This window comes from Mustela lutreola, chromosome 13, assembly GCF_030435805.1.
Source record: "Mustela lutreola isolate mMusLut2 chromosome 13, mMusLut2.pri, whole genome shotgun sequence".
NCBI lineage: Eukaryota > Metazoa > Chordata > Mammalia > Carnivora > Mustelidae > Mustela > Mustela lutreola.
The window spans coordinates 65702005-65720835 of NC_081302.1; the positions used below are offsets into that span (position 1 = coordinate 65702005).

At 34.2% G+C, this 18831-nt stretch overlaps 1 protein-coding gene across 2 annotated transcripts in view; it reads right to left on the reverse strand.

Moving 5' to 3' along the window:
• The window catches only part of COG6 (component of oligomeric golgi complex 6), a 76524-nt gene that overhangs the window by 21892 nt on the left and 35801 nt on the right, over positions 1-18831 (reverse strand). For both annotated transcript variants that reach the window (XM_059143838.1, XM_059143840.1), the window contains exon 13: positions 15900-16017. In XM_059143838.1, coding sequence (XP_058999821.1) covers positions 15900-16017 — 118 coding nt within the window. The remainder of the gene's footprint in view (positions 1-15899; positions 16018-18831) is intronic.

Here is an 18831-nt window from a genome sequence, read left to right on the forward strand (position 1 = left end):
TGTTTCCTTTTTTGTATTAAATTCAAATTCAAATTGAAAGACTCTAGAATATGAAGTCATCTTTATAAAAGTATTCTCTATGCATTCACCCAATTAAAAAAGATATCTAAAATGTTGTTAAATGGATGGCAATGAGGGGCATCTGGGTGGCTCAATTTGTTAAGCATCTGCCTTCAGCTCAGGTCATGATCCCACGGTGCTGGATAGAGCCCCACATCCGCCTGCCTGCTCAGTGGGGAGCCTGCTTCTCCCTCTACCAGTACCCCTCCATGTGCTCTCTCTCTGTCAAATAAATAAATAAAATCTTAAAAAATAAAAAAGCTGATGGTAATGATGGTTACTTAATATTATTTCTAAATGAAGAAATTTTTAAAAACTTTCATCTTTGTGTTTTTCTGCACGGTCTGAATCCTTATAATGAGTTTATGCATATCAATTTTACAAAAATAACAAATCCATCTATCACCCAAACTGAATGAAACATGTCAACCCATTAACAACAATTAATTCAGGATAACAGGGATTGATGACTGTTATTTTGTTCTTTGTATTTCCAATGTTTTAAAATATTTAATAAAATAAGTGTGCTTATAATTTTAGAAATTAAATTAGAATATACAGGTATTTTATATACATATATGCATATACATAAGTAATACAAAATGCACAGAAGCTAGTCATATTAAAAAATGACTCAGGGGAATCTTTAGATAAGTATAAATCAGTAAGATATGCCAGCACTCTAACAGCTTTAATACAGAAATAGTGGGCTCCTGGGTGGTTCAGTGGGTTAAAGCCTTCTTCTGCCTTCAGCTCAGGCAATGATCCCAGGGTCCTGGGATCGAGCCCCACATTGGGCTCTCTGCTCAGCGGGAAGGCTGCTTCCCCCTCTCTCTCTGCCTACCTCTCTGCCTGTTTGTGATCTCTCTCTGTCAAATAAATAAAATAAAATCTTAAAAAAAAATACAGAAATAGGCAACTATATAAACCAGAGGAAATGTGTGTGTGTGTGTGTGTGTGTGTATCTCAGTTTCCCAAAACCTTCCACAAAAAATAATAATAATAATAATAATAATCAAGAATTTAACAAATCCTCCAGGGATGCTTCAATATAGCAATATACACTATATGATTAAGACTCTAATTTTTCATGTGCAATTTCTTCTTCTAGGTTATAAACTACAGTATAGTATCATTTGGAAATAACAACAAAAAAACCTTACAAAATATCTTTCAAAAATTGAGTTTGTCAGTTGCCAATCAAAACAGAAGGCCAATGACAAAAATCTTATGCACCAGTAAGAGCTGATGAGAAAACTTCTTTTTACCCTCTTGAATTAAGGTCTTTAAAAGCTGTGCAAATTTGAAACAAAAGTCATGCCTCTGTTAGCAGAGTCAATGATAAATGATACAAGTGCTACTTGTACTCACTTCATTCAATAAACTGACATTCTATGAAGCACTTTTACACACATCTATCAGATTAGCAATAGCTCAGAATCACACTTCAAAGGCAAAGTGAAAATTATGGCAGTTGTATAAACACGACTTACAATTTTACTAATAATGTAGTAAAAAATAATGGTTAGAAAATTGAAAGAAGAAAAATATCTAATTAATACCCTCCTTTCACTTCAATTTAATTTCATTTAAGTGAAATGTATTTCTAATGGTTAACCTTTATACAAGATAGTGTGGTATTGGTGCAAGGACAGACAAACCAATGGGAGTAGAATAAACATTTATAAAACAAATCCACACATATATGTTCTTGTGATTTCTGACAATGTTTCCACTGCAATTCAGTGGGAAAGGATTGACTTTATGATAAATAGTGCCTGATCTACTAGATATTCAAATGGGAAAGATTTTAACCTTGACCCCTACCTTACAGCATACTCAAAAATTAACTTGAGATGGACCAAAGACCTAAATGTAGAAGCTAAAGCACCAAGCTTCTTAGAAAATACATGTAAGGATAACTTAATGACCTAGGGGCAGGAAAAGATTAAATGAATAAAAGTTAGGATATAGGACAAAATTAAAATGAAGATCTTATGGTCATCAAAACATACCATCAAGACAGTGAAAAGACAGGTCAAAATTGGGAGAAAATATTTGTAATGCTGATTTGAATCCAGAATACATTTTTTAACCGCCCCCCAAATCAGTAAGAAAAATACAGATAATCCAATAGAAAAATTGGTAACAGACTTCAAAAGACACTTCACAAAAGGGCAATACAGCAACCAATAAATATATGAAAAACGGCTCAACATCACTGGTCTTCAGAAAAGTACAAATCACAAATGACCACCACACAATTTCCATAATGGCTAAGATTAAAAAGATTAGCCATATCAAGTACTGGACAGGATGTGGAACAACTGAAACCCTCACACATTTCTGGTGGAGTAAATTGATGCAAGCACTTTAAAAAAATGAGTGGCAGTACCTACTAAAGCTATCAATCCCAACACCCAGAGAGTCCATTCCTGTATATACACACAAGAAAAATGAAAATTTATATCCATCAAAAGACATGGACAACAATATTCATAGGATCCTTATTGACAATACCTATGAACTGGAAACAATCCAAGTATCTATCAATATACCGTGGTGTATTTATACAATTGAATTATTACATAATAATTTAAAAATGAACTACCGTAGACAACATGGATAAATTTTACAGATACGTTAAATGAAAGCAGTCAGATCCAAAAAAGTTCAACTGTATCAACCTATTTATGTGAATTTCAATAGCACACAAAAACAGGAAATAGAAGTCAGTACTGAGAAAAGGCATAAAGAAGCCTTCTGAGGTGCTGGACATACGTTTTATATCTTGATCTGGGTGGAGATTAATGAGCATATACAAATAAAAAATTCAACTAACTGTACACTTAAGATTTGTGTACTGTCAGTTACATCTCCACTTCAAAAGTTTATTTGATGTTTTTGTTTATATTATGTAAACCCTGAGAATCAACAATGTCTTATAAAAATATCCAAAATTCATAAATAAAGTTACCATTAATACTTATTAATGTACAAAAGTGCTTTAGGAAGTACACATTCATAACTTTATGTACATTTTCCAACTGATAAAGCTGAACTATAAAAAATTCACATTTAAAAACATTTAATCTGAAAATTCACATTCCATATGTTAGAACCTCCCTTTTTAAAAAATATACAGCGCTATAAACTAAACAGTTATTCTTCCTGTGACTGTTCACCATGACACTTTTCATCCTTTGTATAAACAGGTGCTCTGTTTTAGAAGAAAATGAAAAGGCTGCACCATAAAAAATTCCAAAAGCTGTTAGGACATCATTCCCATTCCACTGTGAACTTTAGTTCTATTCTTTCAAATACTTTCCATTTAAGGTCTAATTTTCTGTTCTGTAGTTTTTACTCATCCATCCTCTTTCAAAAATAGAAACAAAACTAGCAAATCAAAAAAAAAAAAACTATTTTTCTTCTTCATCTTATATATAGACTCCTTTTGTCCTATCTATGTACATGTATGTTCTAGCAACTGACAATAAACAGAACTGTTTTTTAAATCACTTTATTGAGGTATGATGACATAACAAACAGGTGTACTTATTTAATGTATATAATTTGATGAGCTTGGAGATCCGTATACCATGAAACCATCACCAAATTCTATGCCATAAAACAGATCCATCACCTCCAAACACTTCCTCCTGTTTTATGTTTTTACTTATAGAATTAAAGTTTTTAAGTCGATAAAAATATCCACAATGAATCCTAAAATGCAAACTAACATTTGTTTGAAATAACTTCAAATAATGACAACATTTTATTTCACATAACTTTATTTAAAATTTAAAAAGCATTTTAGCTGAAAATATTGTTTTTGTTTTTCCCAATGGAACATTCTGTAAGAAATAACATAAAACCCAAACTATTCATCTAGAACAGCATTTCTCATACTTTAACATGCATATGAATGAGCAGGGAATCTTGTTAAAATGCATATTCTGATTCAGTAGATCGAGCATGCCTAAGATTTCTGAATGTCTAAGAACAGTGATTTCTAACCTGCTGGTCCATATACTACACTTTGAACAGTGAAAGAAGATTCCAAACACTAACTAAATACTAAAATTTAAGTAAGAATTTATTTAAAGAACCACTTCGTTCCCAACCCCTCCATAGGTCTAGGTAAATTAACCCTATTAATTTGGGTTTCTTTTTTTTTTTTTTTTAAAGGTTTATTTATTTGAGAGAGAAAGAGAGAGGGTGCCTGGGCACACACCAATGAGTGCAGGGAGGGGAAGCCCAGGAGGGAGAGGGGAAAGCCGACTCCAGCTGAGCCAGGAGTTAGGCTAGATCCAGGACCCTGAGATAATGACCTGACCCAAAACCAACAGCTGGATACTTAACTGGCGGAGTCACCCAGATGCCTCTGACTTGGGTTTCATTTATGACATCTCATATACTTTTAAAACAGAATTGTCATATCACTATAGGGAATATAGCAAACTAGTGAATATAACAAATGTCTGTCTAGCTTAAATTGATATGGCATTGTGTATTTTGCAGCATAGATAGATACAGGCAGTTCCTGACTAATGATGGTTCAACTTAGAATTTTTTGACCTTGCAATGGGGTAAAAGCAATGCACATTTGGCAGAAACTGCACTCCAAATTTTGAATTTTGTTTTTTTCCCCCCCAGGCTAGCAAGACGGAGTGCAATACTGTCCCCTGATGCTGGGCAGGAGCTGCAAGCTGCAGCTCCCAGGCAGCCACACAACCACAAGGGGAAACAACTGATAACCATTCTGTACCCTTATAACCCTTCTGTTTTTCACTTTCAGTACAACAGTCAATAAAGTGCATGAGATATTTCACACTTTCATTATGAAATAGGTTTTGTGTTGGATGATTCTGCCCAACTGCCGGCCAATACAGATGTTCTGCACATGTTTAAGACAGGTTAGGCTAAGCTATGATGTTCTGTAGGTTAGATGTATTAAATGCATTTTCAACTTATAATACTTTGGGGACATAAACCTATCATAAGCCAAGGAAGACTATATTACCGTTAGATATTTCTAGGTTTGCAGTTACAAAAGTTTCAAGAGAGCCCGATAAGAAAGGGAATATACATACTTGAATACTTAAGTGCTTCAAACTGCTTTGTTAGAGAAAAGGTACAACTGTCAATAAAATGATGCCCTTGAATTTTCTTCTTTTTCTTGGTGAATAAAGTTAGTTCCCAGATATGTCTTTTTAAAAGCACAGACGGAATCATGTAAAGAGCTCATTTCTGGCTATGCCTTCATTTTGAAGGCCATCTTCCCAACAATTTTACTATCTACTTAAAATTTTATTAACAAAAATTTCTACTTGGGTGCTTTGCTAATGAAGACCATTCTGAGTAAGCAGTGTTTTCTTTATAAGGCTAAAATCTTTTTAGAAGAATTCAGTGATTTACAAGATGCGGAATAAGAGAAATATAAAATATGGAACATTAAAATTTAATGAAAGAAAGACAATTCTTGAAAGAAACCTGAAATGGCTGCAGAAGTAAGCAGCATGCAAGCTGTACACAGTATCATATCCCAATCTCAACTTAACATTAAAATATCCCTAAGTATAGCCTAATTTATATCTGAGAAAAACATTTCAGGGCACAATTAGTGATAATGGCAACAAAAACCAGTAACAGTCTATAATAAACTATAATAAACTCACATAACTTGTACTTAAAATATTCAAATTACAATTACTTTCTTTCCCTGTTTATCTCCTATCCTGTTCTAGGTTTTAATTTACAGATGCCTTGTCATCCATTTTATTTTTCTATTTTATTATCCATTTTATTTTCCTATTTTCTTGCAACTCTCATTTTAACTTTATAAGAGAAATAAAACAGAAGAACTTGGGTTTTTTTGAGTAAAAATAAAATACAATAAATGGGTAACCATTCAAAAAAAAAAATAATAAGTAAGATCTTTCCTCCCGAGCATGGACAAAAATCAACTTCAGGTAGATTAAAAATTTGATGTAAAAATGAAACCACAAAACATCTAAGAACATGAATCTAAAAATTTTATTAAGTAATCTAATATTTTCCCATTGTCAGATGCTAACTTTATCATATATTAAATTCTAAGTGTATTTTCTGATTGTCCAGAGTTTTTAAGTATCACATACTCCCAAAAAACCCATACATTAAAAATAATTGACACTTTACTACGTAAAAATTAAAAGTAAATTTGTTAGAAAATACTACAGGTAAATTAAAAGGCAAATGATAACTTGGAGAAAATATTTGTAATAAAAATGACAGTTAGTATTCTTTACATATAAAGTATAGGAAATAGTAAGACCAAACCTAGTAGAAAAACTGCAGAGGACATGAACAAGCAATTCGCAAACATTCAATAAACATATTTTAAATATTCATTTTCAGGAGAATCACTGAAATCCAAATAAAAAACAATGACAGCACTTTTTGCTCATACTGGCAAAGATATTTTAAACAGCTATTATCCAATGTCAACAAGTGCTGGGAGTGAAGTACGAGGAAGTATGGCAGATTTGAGGAAACAGGTAAAAGAAAGGTAAATAGGAATGGCTGCTTAAGGACATGTAGGACTGCCATTATGGCAGATTTCAATGATGCTGGAAATGGTTAATTTTAGTGAATCCAGTCTACGTGGTTACATGACTTTCTTCAGCAGTGCTCAGCAGTCAGGGTATACAAAAGAGAAATTGAAAAGCTGACCGGGTGTTTTTGCAAAGGAAGCATGGTAAATGAAAAGGGTGCAAGAGATCACAGACTAGCAGAAAATGAAGGGAAGGAGTCATTCTTGTAACTAGTATTTATTAAGTTCCATATGATCTGGCATACAGAAAAATTATTTTTTCCTTCTTTCTTTCTTTCCCTATGTAACCATCTTAACCACTTGTGTGTATGTCTGTGTGTCCAATATTAAGTGCTCACTAAATGTTGGCTATTATTTGTAAAAGGCATCATTCTGATTAGTCAGCCATTCGTTACCTGAAGTATAATAAACTTTTCCCCCATTTTATTGAAATATAATTAACATATATCATGATTATTCATTTTATGTGTACAGCATTAAGATCTGACTTACATATTTTGTGAAATGATTATAATAAAATTAGTTAACATCTACCAACTCATTTAGATTCAATAAGACATGAAAAAAAATTCTTGTAATGAGAACTCACGGGATTTACTCATAACAACTTTCCACATATCCTACAGCAGTGGTAACTACAGTCATCATGTTGTACATTACATCCCTAGTACTTATTTTTCTTAAAACTGCAACTTTGTACCTTTTGACCATCTTTCTCTAATTCCTGCTCCCTGCAATCCCTGCCTCTATAACCACAAGTCAGATCTCTTTTTCTGAGTTTGGTTTCTCTTTTGCTTTTTGGATTCCACATTTAAGATCATATACAGTATTTGTTGTTCCCTGTTTGACATACTTCATTTAGCATAATGCCCTCAAGATCCATCCATACTGTCACAAATGGCAGAATTTCCTTATTTATGGCTGAATAATATTACTCTGTGTGTGTGTATACACACAGACATACACATACCACTTCTTTATCTGTTGATGAACACTTGTTTCCACGTCTTGGCTATTGTAAATAACGCTGCTATGAAGGGGGTGATTTCTGAGTTAGTGTTTTCATTTCCTTTGGATATATTCCCAGAAGTGGAATTGCTGAACATATGGTAGTTCTAGTTTTAATTTTTTTTGCAGATCCTCTATACTGTTTTCCATAGCAGCTGTACCAATTTATGATCCCACCAACAAGAACATAAGTATTCCCATTTCTCTACATCCTCACCAGCATTTGTTATTTCTTGTCTTTTTGATGGTGGCCGTTTTAATAGGTCTAAGGTAACATCTCATTGTGGTCTGAGTTGCATTTCCCCATGACTAGTGATGTTGAGCATCTTTTCATGTACCTACTGGCCTTGCATATATCTTTTTTTGGAAAAATACATATTCATGTTCTTTGACCATTTGCTAATTACATTGATTGCTTTTTTCTATTGAGTTGTAGGAGTTTTTTAAATACATTTTAAATAATAAGCCCTCATTAGGTATATGGTTTGCAAATACTTTTTACCATTCGGTAGATTGTCTTTTCACCTTTTGATCATTTCTTTAGCTGTGCAGAACTTTTTAGTTTGATGTAATCCCACTTGTTCAATTTTGATTTTATGGCTTGTGCTTTATCCAAAAAAGTCACTGCTGAGACCCACATCAAGGAACTTTTCTCCTATATCTTCTTCTAAGAGTTTCATGGTTTCAGGTTTCACAAAAGTCTTTAAATTCCACATTAAGTTAATTTTTTGTGAGTGGTGTAAGATTGAGGTGAAGTTTCATTCCTTTAAACATGAGTATTCAATTTTCCCAGCACCATTTATTTAAGATACTCTTTTCTCTTAATTGAGTAGTATTAGCTCCCTTGTTAAAAATTAATTGAACATATATACTTGGGTTTATTTCTGGGATCTTGATTCTGTTTCATTGCTTTATTTCTCTGGTTTCATGCCAGTATCATAATGCTTTAATTATTGTTACTTCATACTATAGCTTGAAATCAGGAGGTGTGAAGTCTCCTGCTTTGTTCTTCTTTCTCAGGATAACTTTGGCTTTTGGAGGTCTTCTGTGACTTCATACAAATTTTAGGATTTTTTTTTTTTTTAAACTACAGTAAAAAATGTCTTCGGAATCTTGTTAGGGATTGTGTTGAGTCCATAGATGGCTTTTGTTGGTATTTACATTTTAACAATATTAATTCTTCCAGTCCATGAACACAAAGTACCTTTATATTTATTTCTGCCTTCAATTTCTCTCACTGAAGTCTTAAAGTTTTCAGAGATCATTTCCCTTCTTAGTTCCTTTCTTGGTTCTTATACAATTCACAGGACATGTCCTCACCACAGCACAAGTCCTCTCCAATGTCCATCACTCAGCCACTCCATCACTCCCACTCCCCCTCCCCTCCAGCAACCCTCAGTTTGTTTCCTGAGATTAAGATTTCTCTTATGGTTTGTCTCTCTCTCTGGTTTCATCTTGTTTCATTTTTCCTTCCCTTCCCCCATGATCCTCTGTCTTGTTTCTCAAATTCATCATCAGTGAGATAATATGGTAATTGTCTTTCTCTCTTTGACTTATTTCACTTAGCATAACACCCTCTAGTTCCATCCATGTCATTACAAATGGCAAGATTTTAAGTTTTTTGATGGCTGCATAGTATTCCATTGTATATATACCACATCTTCTTTATCCATTCATCTGTTGAGGGCCACTATTGTGGACATGGCTGCTATAAACATTCGGGTGCACCTGCCTCCTCTGAATCACTACATTTGTATCCTTAGGTAATACCCAGTAGTGCAATTGCTGGGTCATAGGGTAGCTATATTTTCAACTTTTTGAGGAACCTGTATACTGTTTTCCGGAGTGATTGCATGACTGATATTTTTAAAGATTTTATTTATTTATTAGAGAGAAAGAGAGAGAGAGAGAGCAACCTTGAGCAGGAGGAGGGGCAGATGGGAAGAATTCCAAGCAGCCTTTGCACTGAGCTCAGAGACCAACCTGGGGCTCAACCTCATGACCCTGAGACCATGACCTGAGCCAGAAACAAAAACTGGACGCCTAACTGACTGAGCCACCTAGGCACCCCAGAAAAATACTGATTTTTATTTGTTGCTTTTGTATCCTGAAACTTTACTGAATTTATTGATTAGATGTTTTTAGTTTAGTCTTTTCTATACATAAAATCATGTCATCTGAAAATAAAGACAAATTTTACTTTTTCCTTTCCAATTCTTTTTTTCTTTAAAGTTAGGTCTACACCTAACGTGGGGCTTGAACTTACAACCCCAAGATCAAGAGCCACATGCTCCACTGACTGAGCCAGTCAGGCACTCCCCTCTTCCTTTCCAATTCTGATACCTTTTATTTATTTTTCCTGCCTTTTTTTTCCTGGCTAAGACTTCCAGTACTATACTAAATAGATGTGGTAAGGGTGGACAGTCCTGTCTTCTTCCTGATTTTAGAAGAAAAGCTTCATCTGTTGAGTATGGTGTTAGTGGTGGGCTCATAATTTATGGACTTTATTGTTGACATATATTACTTCTATACTTAATTCAAAGTTTTTTTTAAAATCACAAATATGTTGAATTTTGTCAAATGTTCTTTCTCCATTTATTGAAATGATCGTGTTTCTCTTCTTTCATTCTATTTGTGATGTATTAGATAGATTTGGATATGTCGAACCATCCTTGCCTCCCAGAGATAAATGCTACTTCATCACGGTGAATGATCCTTTTAATTTCATCTATATTCATGAGGAATATTGGCCTGTAGTTTTCATTTCTATTAGTGTTATGTTCTGGCTTTCATATCAGTGTACAGCTGGTACCACAAAGGGAGTTTGGAAGCATTTCCTCCTCTTCAGTTTTTTAGAAGAGTTTGAGAAGGACTGGTGTGAATTCTTTAACTGTTTGGTAAAATATACCAGCGAAATCATCTAGTCTTGGGCCTTTCTTTATTGAAAGATTTTTGATTACTGACTCAATTTCTTTACTAGTAACTGGTCTATTCAGATTTTTCTATTTCTTTCTAATTTATACATTGCATTCCTTTTAGGCTGTTCAGTTTGTTGGTATACAGTTGTACATAGTAGTATCTTTTGATCCTTTGTATTTCTGTGTTATCAGTTATAATGTTTCCTTTTTCATTTATAATTTTATAGATTTCGGTCTTCTTTTTCACTTGGTCAGTCCAGCAAATGGTTTGTCAATTTTATCTTTACAAAGAACCAACTTTTATTTTGGTTAATCTTTTCTATTGTTTCCTATTCTGTATTTCATTAATTTCTGCTCTAATTTCCTTCCTTCTACTAATTTGGGGCTCAGTCCGCTCTTTTTATAGTTCCTTATGATACAGAGTTAGGCTGTTTGAGATTTTTCTTGTTTCTTAATGTAGGTGTTCATTGCTATGAACTTCCCTCTTAAAACTGGTTTTGATGAATCCCATAAGCTTTGGTATATTGTATTTCCACTTTCATTTGTTGCAAACTTTTTAATTTCCCCTTTAACTTCTTCTTTGATCCTTTGGTTGATCAGGAGTGTGTTATTTAATTTCCATGTTGAATTTTCTAAGTTTTTCTTCTGTTATTGATTTCAGTTTCATATCATTGTGGTCAGAGAAGATAGCTGGTATGATTACAGTCTTCTTGAATTTGCTAAGATTTGTTTTGTACCCTTATTTCTATCCTAGAAATTGTTCCTTGTGTACTTGAGAAGAACTTGTATACTGTTTTGAGACAGAATGTTCTGCATCTATTTATTAAGTCCTTTTGGGTATAGTGTTCAAATCTACTGTTTACTTATGGATTCTTTGCCGGATGTATCCATTGTTGAAAATGGGGTATTAAAGTCCCCAACTATTACTGTATTGCTATTTACATTTTCTTTTAGCTCTGTCAGTATTTGCTTTAATTTTGGTGCTCCAATGTTGGGCACATACGTATTTACAATTGTTATCTCTTCTTGAGGGGTTGACTTCTTTATCATTATATAGTAACTTTTGTCTCTTTTTACAGTTTTTAGTTTAAAATCTACTTTGTCTGAAGTAAGTATATGTGCCCCAGCTTTTTTGTTTTGTTTTGATTACCACTTATTCAGAAAGTAATCTTCCATCCCTTCACTTTCAGTCTATTTATGTATTTAAGGCTAAAGTGGCTCTCTTGTGAGTCTTGTTATCATTGGTTCTTTTTCCTGTTTTACCCATTCAGCCATTCTCTGTCTTTTGACTGGAAAATTTCATCCGTTTACATTTAAAGTAATTATTGTGACAGTTATTTTCTTTTGATATTTTGAATACTGGTAACCCCATTCTTTCCTGGCCTGCAAATTTTCTGTTGAGAATTCTGTCCATAATCTTAGAGAAGTTCCCTTGTATGTTACATTTCTTTTTCTCTTGCTACTTCTATTCACTGTCTTTGACTTTTCAATTATGCGACTTGGTATAGTCCTATTTGCGGTCTGGCTATTTGGGTTCCTTAAGGCCTCATGCATCTGGATATCTATTTCTAGTCCCCTGATTTGGGAAGTTTTCAGCCATTACTGTTCTAAATATACTTTCTATGCCTTTCTCTTTTCTTCCTGAAACTCCTATGATATGAATATTGTTTCTTTTCATTGTGTTCCATAAGTCCTTAGGTTGTCTTTTTTCTTTTCTTTCTCTCCCTTTCTTTCTTTCCTTTCTTCTTCTCTGACTGAACAATGTCAAGTGTTCTATTTTCCAGGTCATTAATCCTTCCTTTATTGAACTCTTCCATTCAGTCATTGTGTTTTTCAACTCTAGGATTTGTTTTTAAGAAATCTATTTCTTTAAACTTCTCATTTTGTTCATGCATTGTTTTCCTAATTTAGTTGTCTATGTGTTCTTATTCACTACACTTCTTCACATGGGTTATGCTCAATTCTTTGTCTGACAGCAGAGTTACATTACTTTAGGTGCAGTTACTGAAGCTTTATTAATTTCCTTTGGTGGTGTTATATTTACCTGATTTATTTTATTTTATTTTATTTTTTTTTATTATTTTTTTTTTTTTGTGATCGTTGATTCCTTGCATTGGTGTATGTGCGTATGAGTAAGTAGGCTTCTTTTCCCAACTTTGCAGATTTGCTTTGGCAGAGATAGTTCTTCACCAGTCAGCTTGGTTTGGGGTTTCTGGGCATGTCTGCTAATAAAGACCATCCTTGAGCAGGTGGGACTTCCTTTTAGAGTTTACTTTTAGACAAGGCAACTGCTTGAGCTCTGAGGATAGGGATGTGAGGGTATGCCACTGGCTGAGAACAGGGGGACATGATTGCTGGCTTGATTCTCAGCCCAAGTGAGACTGAAGGAGGAGCTCCATTGTTGTCTGGGTTCCCTCATCAAGTTTATTAGACAGCCATGGTTGGGTACTATGCCTAGCAGTAGGTAAGACTATGGATTAGTTACCCTGACCTGTCAGGGCAGCAAGACAAAACCCAGGGCCTCTACTGCTCTTTGTTTGGGTATCAAAATCAGGCAAGAGTACATACTGAACTCCCTGGTTAGGTGAGGCCACAAGACTTGCTCTACAGTTAGCAGAAGCCATGAGCTCTGCTTTCTTCAACTGCCATTGTACAAATGGCTAGTGGATGGGCTACACAGCTTCCCACATGCTTAGCTTCCCTGGTGGAGCAGGCTGAAGGTTACATTCTGCAATGAACAGGGATACAAACTAATTTCCCTGGCCATGAGCAGAAGGAAAGCAGCTCTAAAGCTAGTAAAACTTTTTGTGGTCTTAAGCCAACCTATACCCCAAGTTCCCTGGGCCACTGGCTTTGTTCTGCAGACTATCAGCTTTCCAGCTTGTCTCTTGGCTCTGAATGGGCTATACTTTCCTCTTTCTTTGTATACCTTGTAATTTTTTTGTTGAAAACTGAACATTTCGAAGTAAAAATTTGCCAACTCTGAAAAGCAGGTTCTCCCCATTTCTCATTATGTTATTGTTTTTGGTTTCATAAAACTCTTATCAGTGTACCAAGGATCAGCCTGAGATGTAACCTTAATCTTCTCAGTTTTCTTCTGAGCTGCTCCATTCCCTGGACATGTGTGGTTACTTTCTAATTATCCTTGTGTATGGAGTTGCTTTTGAATGCCTACTCTTTAATGTCTAGCTCAAAAAGGGGAGAAAAAAAAAAAAAAGAAAGAAAAACTAAGGGGGTGGGAAAAATTGAAATTCCCAGGAAGTCATTCTAGGCTCAGGAGGTGTTTGCAACAATGGGGGAAGTGTAAAAACAATGGCCCTCCTCTTTGCACCTGTGTGATCAAGGCACAGATCCCCTTGAGGTTTGGAGGAAAGTCTCTTTTTTGCCAGCCCTGGCTCAATAAGCTGTGTGGCAAGGTCGTCCAGGAACAAGCACACAGCTGCCTGCTGCATGGCACCAGAGGGTGGAAGGTAGGTAATTGTTACTGTGCTAAGTCGAAATTGACCAAAATTGATCACAATTTACTGACCAAGCCTTCCCCTAAACATTGCAAGTTTCCATTAGACACCAGAGTTCAAAAATAATGATATTAGCCAAATTCTGCCAGGGCAATTTTTGTCTAGGTGGGGAGATAGATTACTGGTGTTTTCAACTTTGTCACTTTCCCTGAAAATTTATTTTCATACATTGACCTTGTCACCAAATAACTTTCTAAATCCATTTACTTGTTTTACAACTTCTCAATTAATTCTCTGTGGTTTCTAGAGTAGACAATCATAGCATCCATAAATAATGTTTCCTTTGAAATACTTATAGCTCTCATTTCTTTAATCTGGTATTTCTATTATTTAAAAATGTTACTGGCAAACATTCTTGTCTCATTCTTTCTTGACTTAAAGAGAACATATTGGTAGTATGTCTGTATTAATTATGATGTGGGCTTTAATTTTATTTACCTTTATATGATTAAGGAAGTATTTTTTACTTTCTTATTTACTAAGATTCCTCCCCCCCCAACAATTTAATGTAACACTTTTGTACTTAACACTAAAACATTTAATGTATTTCTAACACTGAAACATTCTTGCATTTCTGAGAATAACCCATACTTGGTTTTAATAAAATGCTGAATTCAACTTGACAGGTATTTTAACTATATATGTATTTTTTTAACATCAAGTGACTGATTTGTGATTTTTCACTTCTGAACTGTATTTAAAAGACTTTTACATCAGCATTAAAACACCTAAAATGAACTGGGAAGTATTCTACATTCTCCTACATTCTGGAGAACTGTCTGTTTGTAGATGTGAATAAAGCTATTTGTATAACCTGAACTAGGCCTAGCAGTATGTTTTTTAATAGTTTTTCTTCCCTTGCAAGGTGTATTCAACTTTTCCACTTCTTTTTCAATCTTTTTGTCAATATATATTGTCTTGAAATCAGTCTTTCAATTCAGATTTTGATTATTTTAGGATAAAACTGCTGTATTTTAATATAGTATTTCCTAATAAATGTTAATTCTAATCTCTGATTATTTCTGATATTCTAATTTTTTATTTTTTCTTCAGTTAAAAAATTGCTAAAAGGTTGTCAATTTTGTTGATCTCTCAAAAAGTCAATTTTTTTCCTGTCTTCTAATGGATCACAGAAATTTAAGTTCATCTTTCCTTTTACCATTGTGCTTTGTTCTCTTTCAAATTTCATAATATGAATGCCTACTATATTATATTTTCAGTCTTTAGTACAAATGTTTTCCGACTGGTAAAGTTTTGTGTAACATGCACATGCATGTACTTTCCCACATACTGCACTCTGGCTCCTGTCTTCACCAAACAGCTAAAATCGTTCTCGTTAAGTCATGGATCATCTATATGTTGTTCAGGATAACAAATCTGCTATCCTTGTTCTACTAGAACTCTTTATACAGTATCTGTCATTAACAATGCCCTCCTTCTTAAAATTCTATTCTTTTGGCTCTTCTGGTAAACTCTTTCCCCACTTTTCTCTTGCCTCCGTCAACCTCCCTCAGCATTTTACCATGGGTGGGCTTCTTTTCTTCTCTTAAATGTTAGGGTTTCCCAAGACTGTGTGTCCTGTGAACTCTACTTTTATTAAACATGACTTCTAGTGACCTCATCTAGTGACCTAGACCCAGTAAAGCCATCTCAAAATAAATTTTGTCGTTCAAAAGAAGAACTCAAGAGAACATTGTATGGATGGGAAAAAATTGTCACCAAAGTAAAAACTGTAAAAACATTTTTTAAATGTGAAAGATTCACCTCACATAGTATAAGAATCAAATTTTTCAAACATACCTTGTCCATTAATTTACTTGCATGAAGACTCAAGCTATTGAAGAATATTTTTTTGCTTAGCAAATGCATTTCTTCAATGGTAGTCAATAATGTAGTTGCACTATTTCCAACAATGCCACTAAAAGCAAAGAATATTTCAGGTTGCAAAACAGCAGCTAAAACAATTCTTTAACTGAATACAATTCCTTTAAAAGATCTAGATTTAGGGGCAATTGAGTAGTTCAGTCAGTTAAGCAACCGACTCCTGATTTCAGCTCAGGTCCTGATCTCAGGATTGTGAGAGTGAGCCCCACATCAGGCTCTGTGCTGGGCATGGAGCCTGCTTGAGATTCTCTCTCCCTCTCTGCCCCCTCTGCACCCCCCATCCATGCTCTCTTGCTCTAAAAACAAAACACAAACCAAAAAATTAAATAAATAAAAAATCTAGATATAAGTAAAAGTGTGTATATAGAATATAAACTGTGAATTAACAACAACTACTCTAGCTTCATAAAGTTTTGTGTTTTTTTTGAGTTAGGTGATGAACAAATGGTTTCAATGTTGCACAATCTCTTTTAGAAAAACAGACACTCAATACACAAATCCAACTCTCTATCCTTCTCTCTCTATGACAGTAAATTCATCTCTTGATTATCCAAGACTTAATTTTAATTTGAAGGAAGCCATTCTATCAGTAGCTCTATTCATAAAATATTTAAATTTTATTAACACTGAGTTATTCTTTCAATTAAAACTTACACCATATCCAATTTATAGTTTCTCAATTTTTATACAGTTGCCTAAATAGCAGTGTATTTAGACTAATTATGAAAAATCTGGCAGTATTTTAAAATATTTAATTATTAGCACATTCTGTATGCCTTAATTTTCTATGAAATTTCTTAGACCTATCCAAAGAGTTTCTCATTTTTGCCAAAATGTAAGACAAGCATGTATATAAAACAATTCCCAATTTTATTCTCCAAATTCATGTACTGACAGTCACTTAAAAATGTGATGTTAGGGGATACAGTTTTTGTTAATGTGAAAGATGTCTCAAAATAAATATAATGGCACTGACAAATACCAGATGATACTAAGCAAAAAGAAAATCAGCAAATTTAGAGAAAACTGATATGCTACATATATTATAAAAGCAAATACTAACTCTACATATTTCAATACATTCTGAAACTGAAACAAACCGGAATGAATTCTTATATATTTAATGCAGACAAAGCAAATTAATAGTTAAAATATATACATAGAAAGCAAATAGCAAAGTAAAACAAATTCCTAAAGAGGCAGCCATAATTCCTTCCTCTTAAAAAAAAAAGCATTTTGGTTAAAAGTATTATAAGCAAAACACCAAACTAAATTGAAAGAAATTCTCATACACGCCTACACATAAAATAAAAGTAAGTATGCCTCTGAATAAAAGTATACCATCCCAAGCAACGGGGGAAAACAATAAATGGATACATACAGAAACTGATCTTTTATTTATTTTTATTTTTTGTATTTTTTAAAGATTTTATTTATTTTGAGAGGAGAGGAGTGAGAGTGAAAGCAGGAAGATGGGCAGAGGAAGAAAGAAAATCTCAAGCAGACTCCTCCCTGAGCATGTAGCCCAACCAGGACTTGATCTTACAACCCTAATATCATGACCTGAGCTGAAACCAAGAGTTGGACACTTAACTGACTGAGCCACCCCGGCACTGCAGAATCTGGTATTTTAATGAAAATTAAGATACACATATCTTCTATGTGTATCTGGTATTTTAATGAAAATTAAGATACACATATCTTCTATGTATACATTCATTTTTTTAAAAAATTGAGTTATCAGTCATATTTGGCAATTAGTCAGATTTAGAATTTACTAGTGTTTACTAAGTACTCACTAGGTATCAGTCACTGGGCTAGATACTTGTAGATCCTTTTTGTATTTCACTCCATATTTCTACCCAATGTGCTTATCCTCCCCTTACATCTTTCAATTTTAGGTATTATATAGAAAAGCCCCGCTACAGATGATGAGAGTTAAATTCTCTTACATAATTCTCATCCCCCACGACAACATACCCAAGCTTCATCTTTCCCAGGCTCCCTAATGGTTATGTAATCGGGTTCTGGTGAATAAATACTCAATCTTTACATTATTACAAGCACGTAAATACTATTCAGAACTGTCCAAGGCATCAGGGATTTCAACATAAGGAGTGAACAGGCTGATAAAAAAGACAAAACCCTGTGTCAGTCTTGTACTAGGCTTAAAGAGCAACCAATTCAGACTGAAGGAAGAGAAAGGGGTCTCCAAGATGAATGTGAGAAGGGGAGAAGAGAGAGAAGTTGGGAAGGACTGGTTGATGTGCTTGACTCTGTGGTGAGAAAATGTAGTCTGCTTACGAGTTTGGTTCTGAAATAGTGATAAAGACACAGGAAAGTAAACAAGTACAAAAACAAAGCGATTATTAACTATAGAGAGAAAAAGTTTTACAGGAAAGGAAATGTAATCAAAGTATGCTGGATTCCTTGTTTTTATGGATTCTACATATTCCTTTTCTTGGTTTACTATGGCCTTCTGATAGAATCCATCCATTTGGAGTTTTAGTGTATAGGATGGAAAACATTTTTGAAAATTGTGTCACCCACTTTTCCTCAACATCATTGGCTATTCCTTTTCAATTTTCTTTGTGGGTTTCTTTTCTTCTAACCTCTAAATATTAGAGTTTCCCAAGACTCAGTCCTAGGCCTCTTCTTTATCTACACTCACGTTAAGTGATCTTACCTAGCCTAAATGCTTCAAATACCATCTATGTACTGCAAACTACGAGATTTATAGGTTCAGTCCTGATTTCCCTAATATCTGCTCACTCAACATCTCCCACTGAATGTTCATAGGGATGCTATACCCAACACAGTCAAAAGTGGGCTGGACTCTTCATTACCC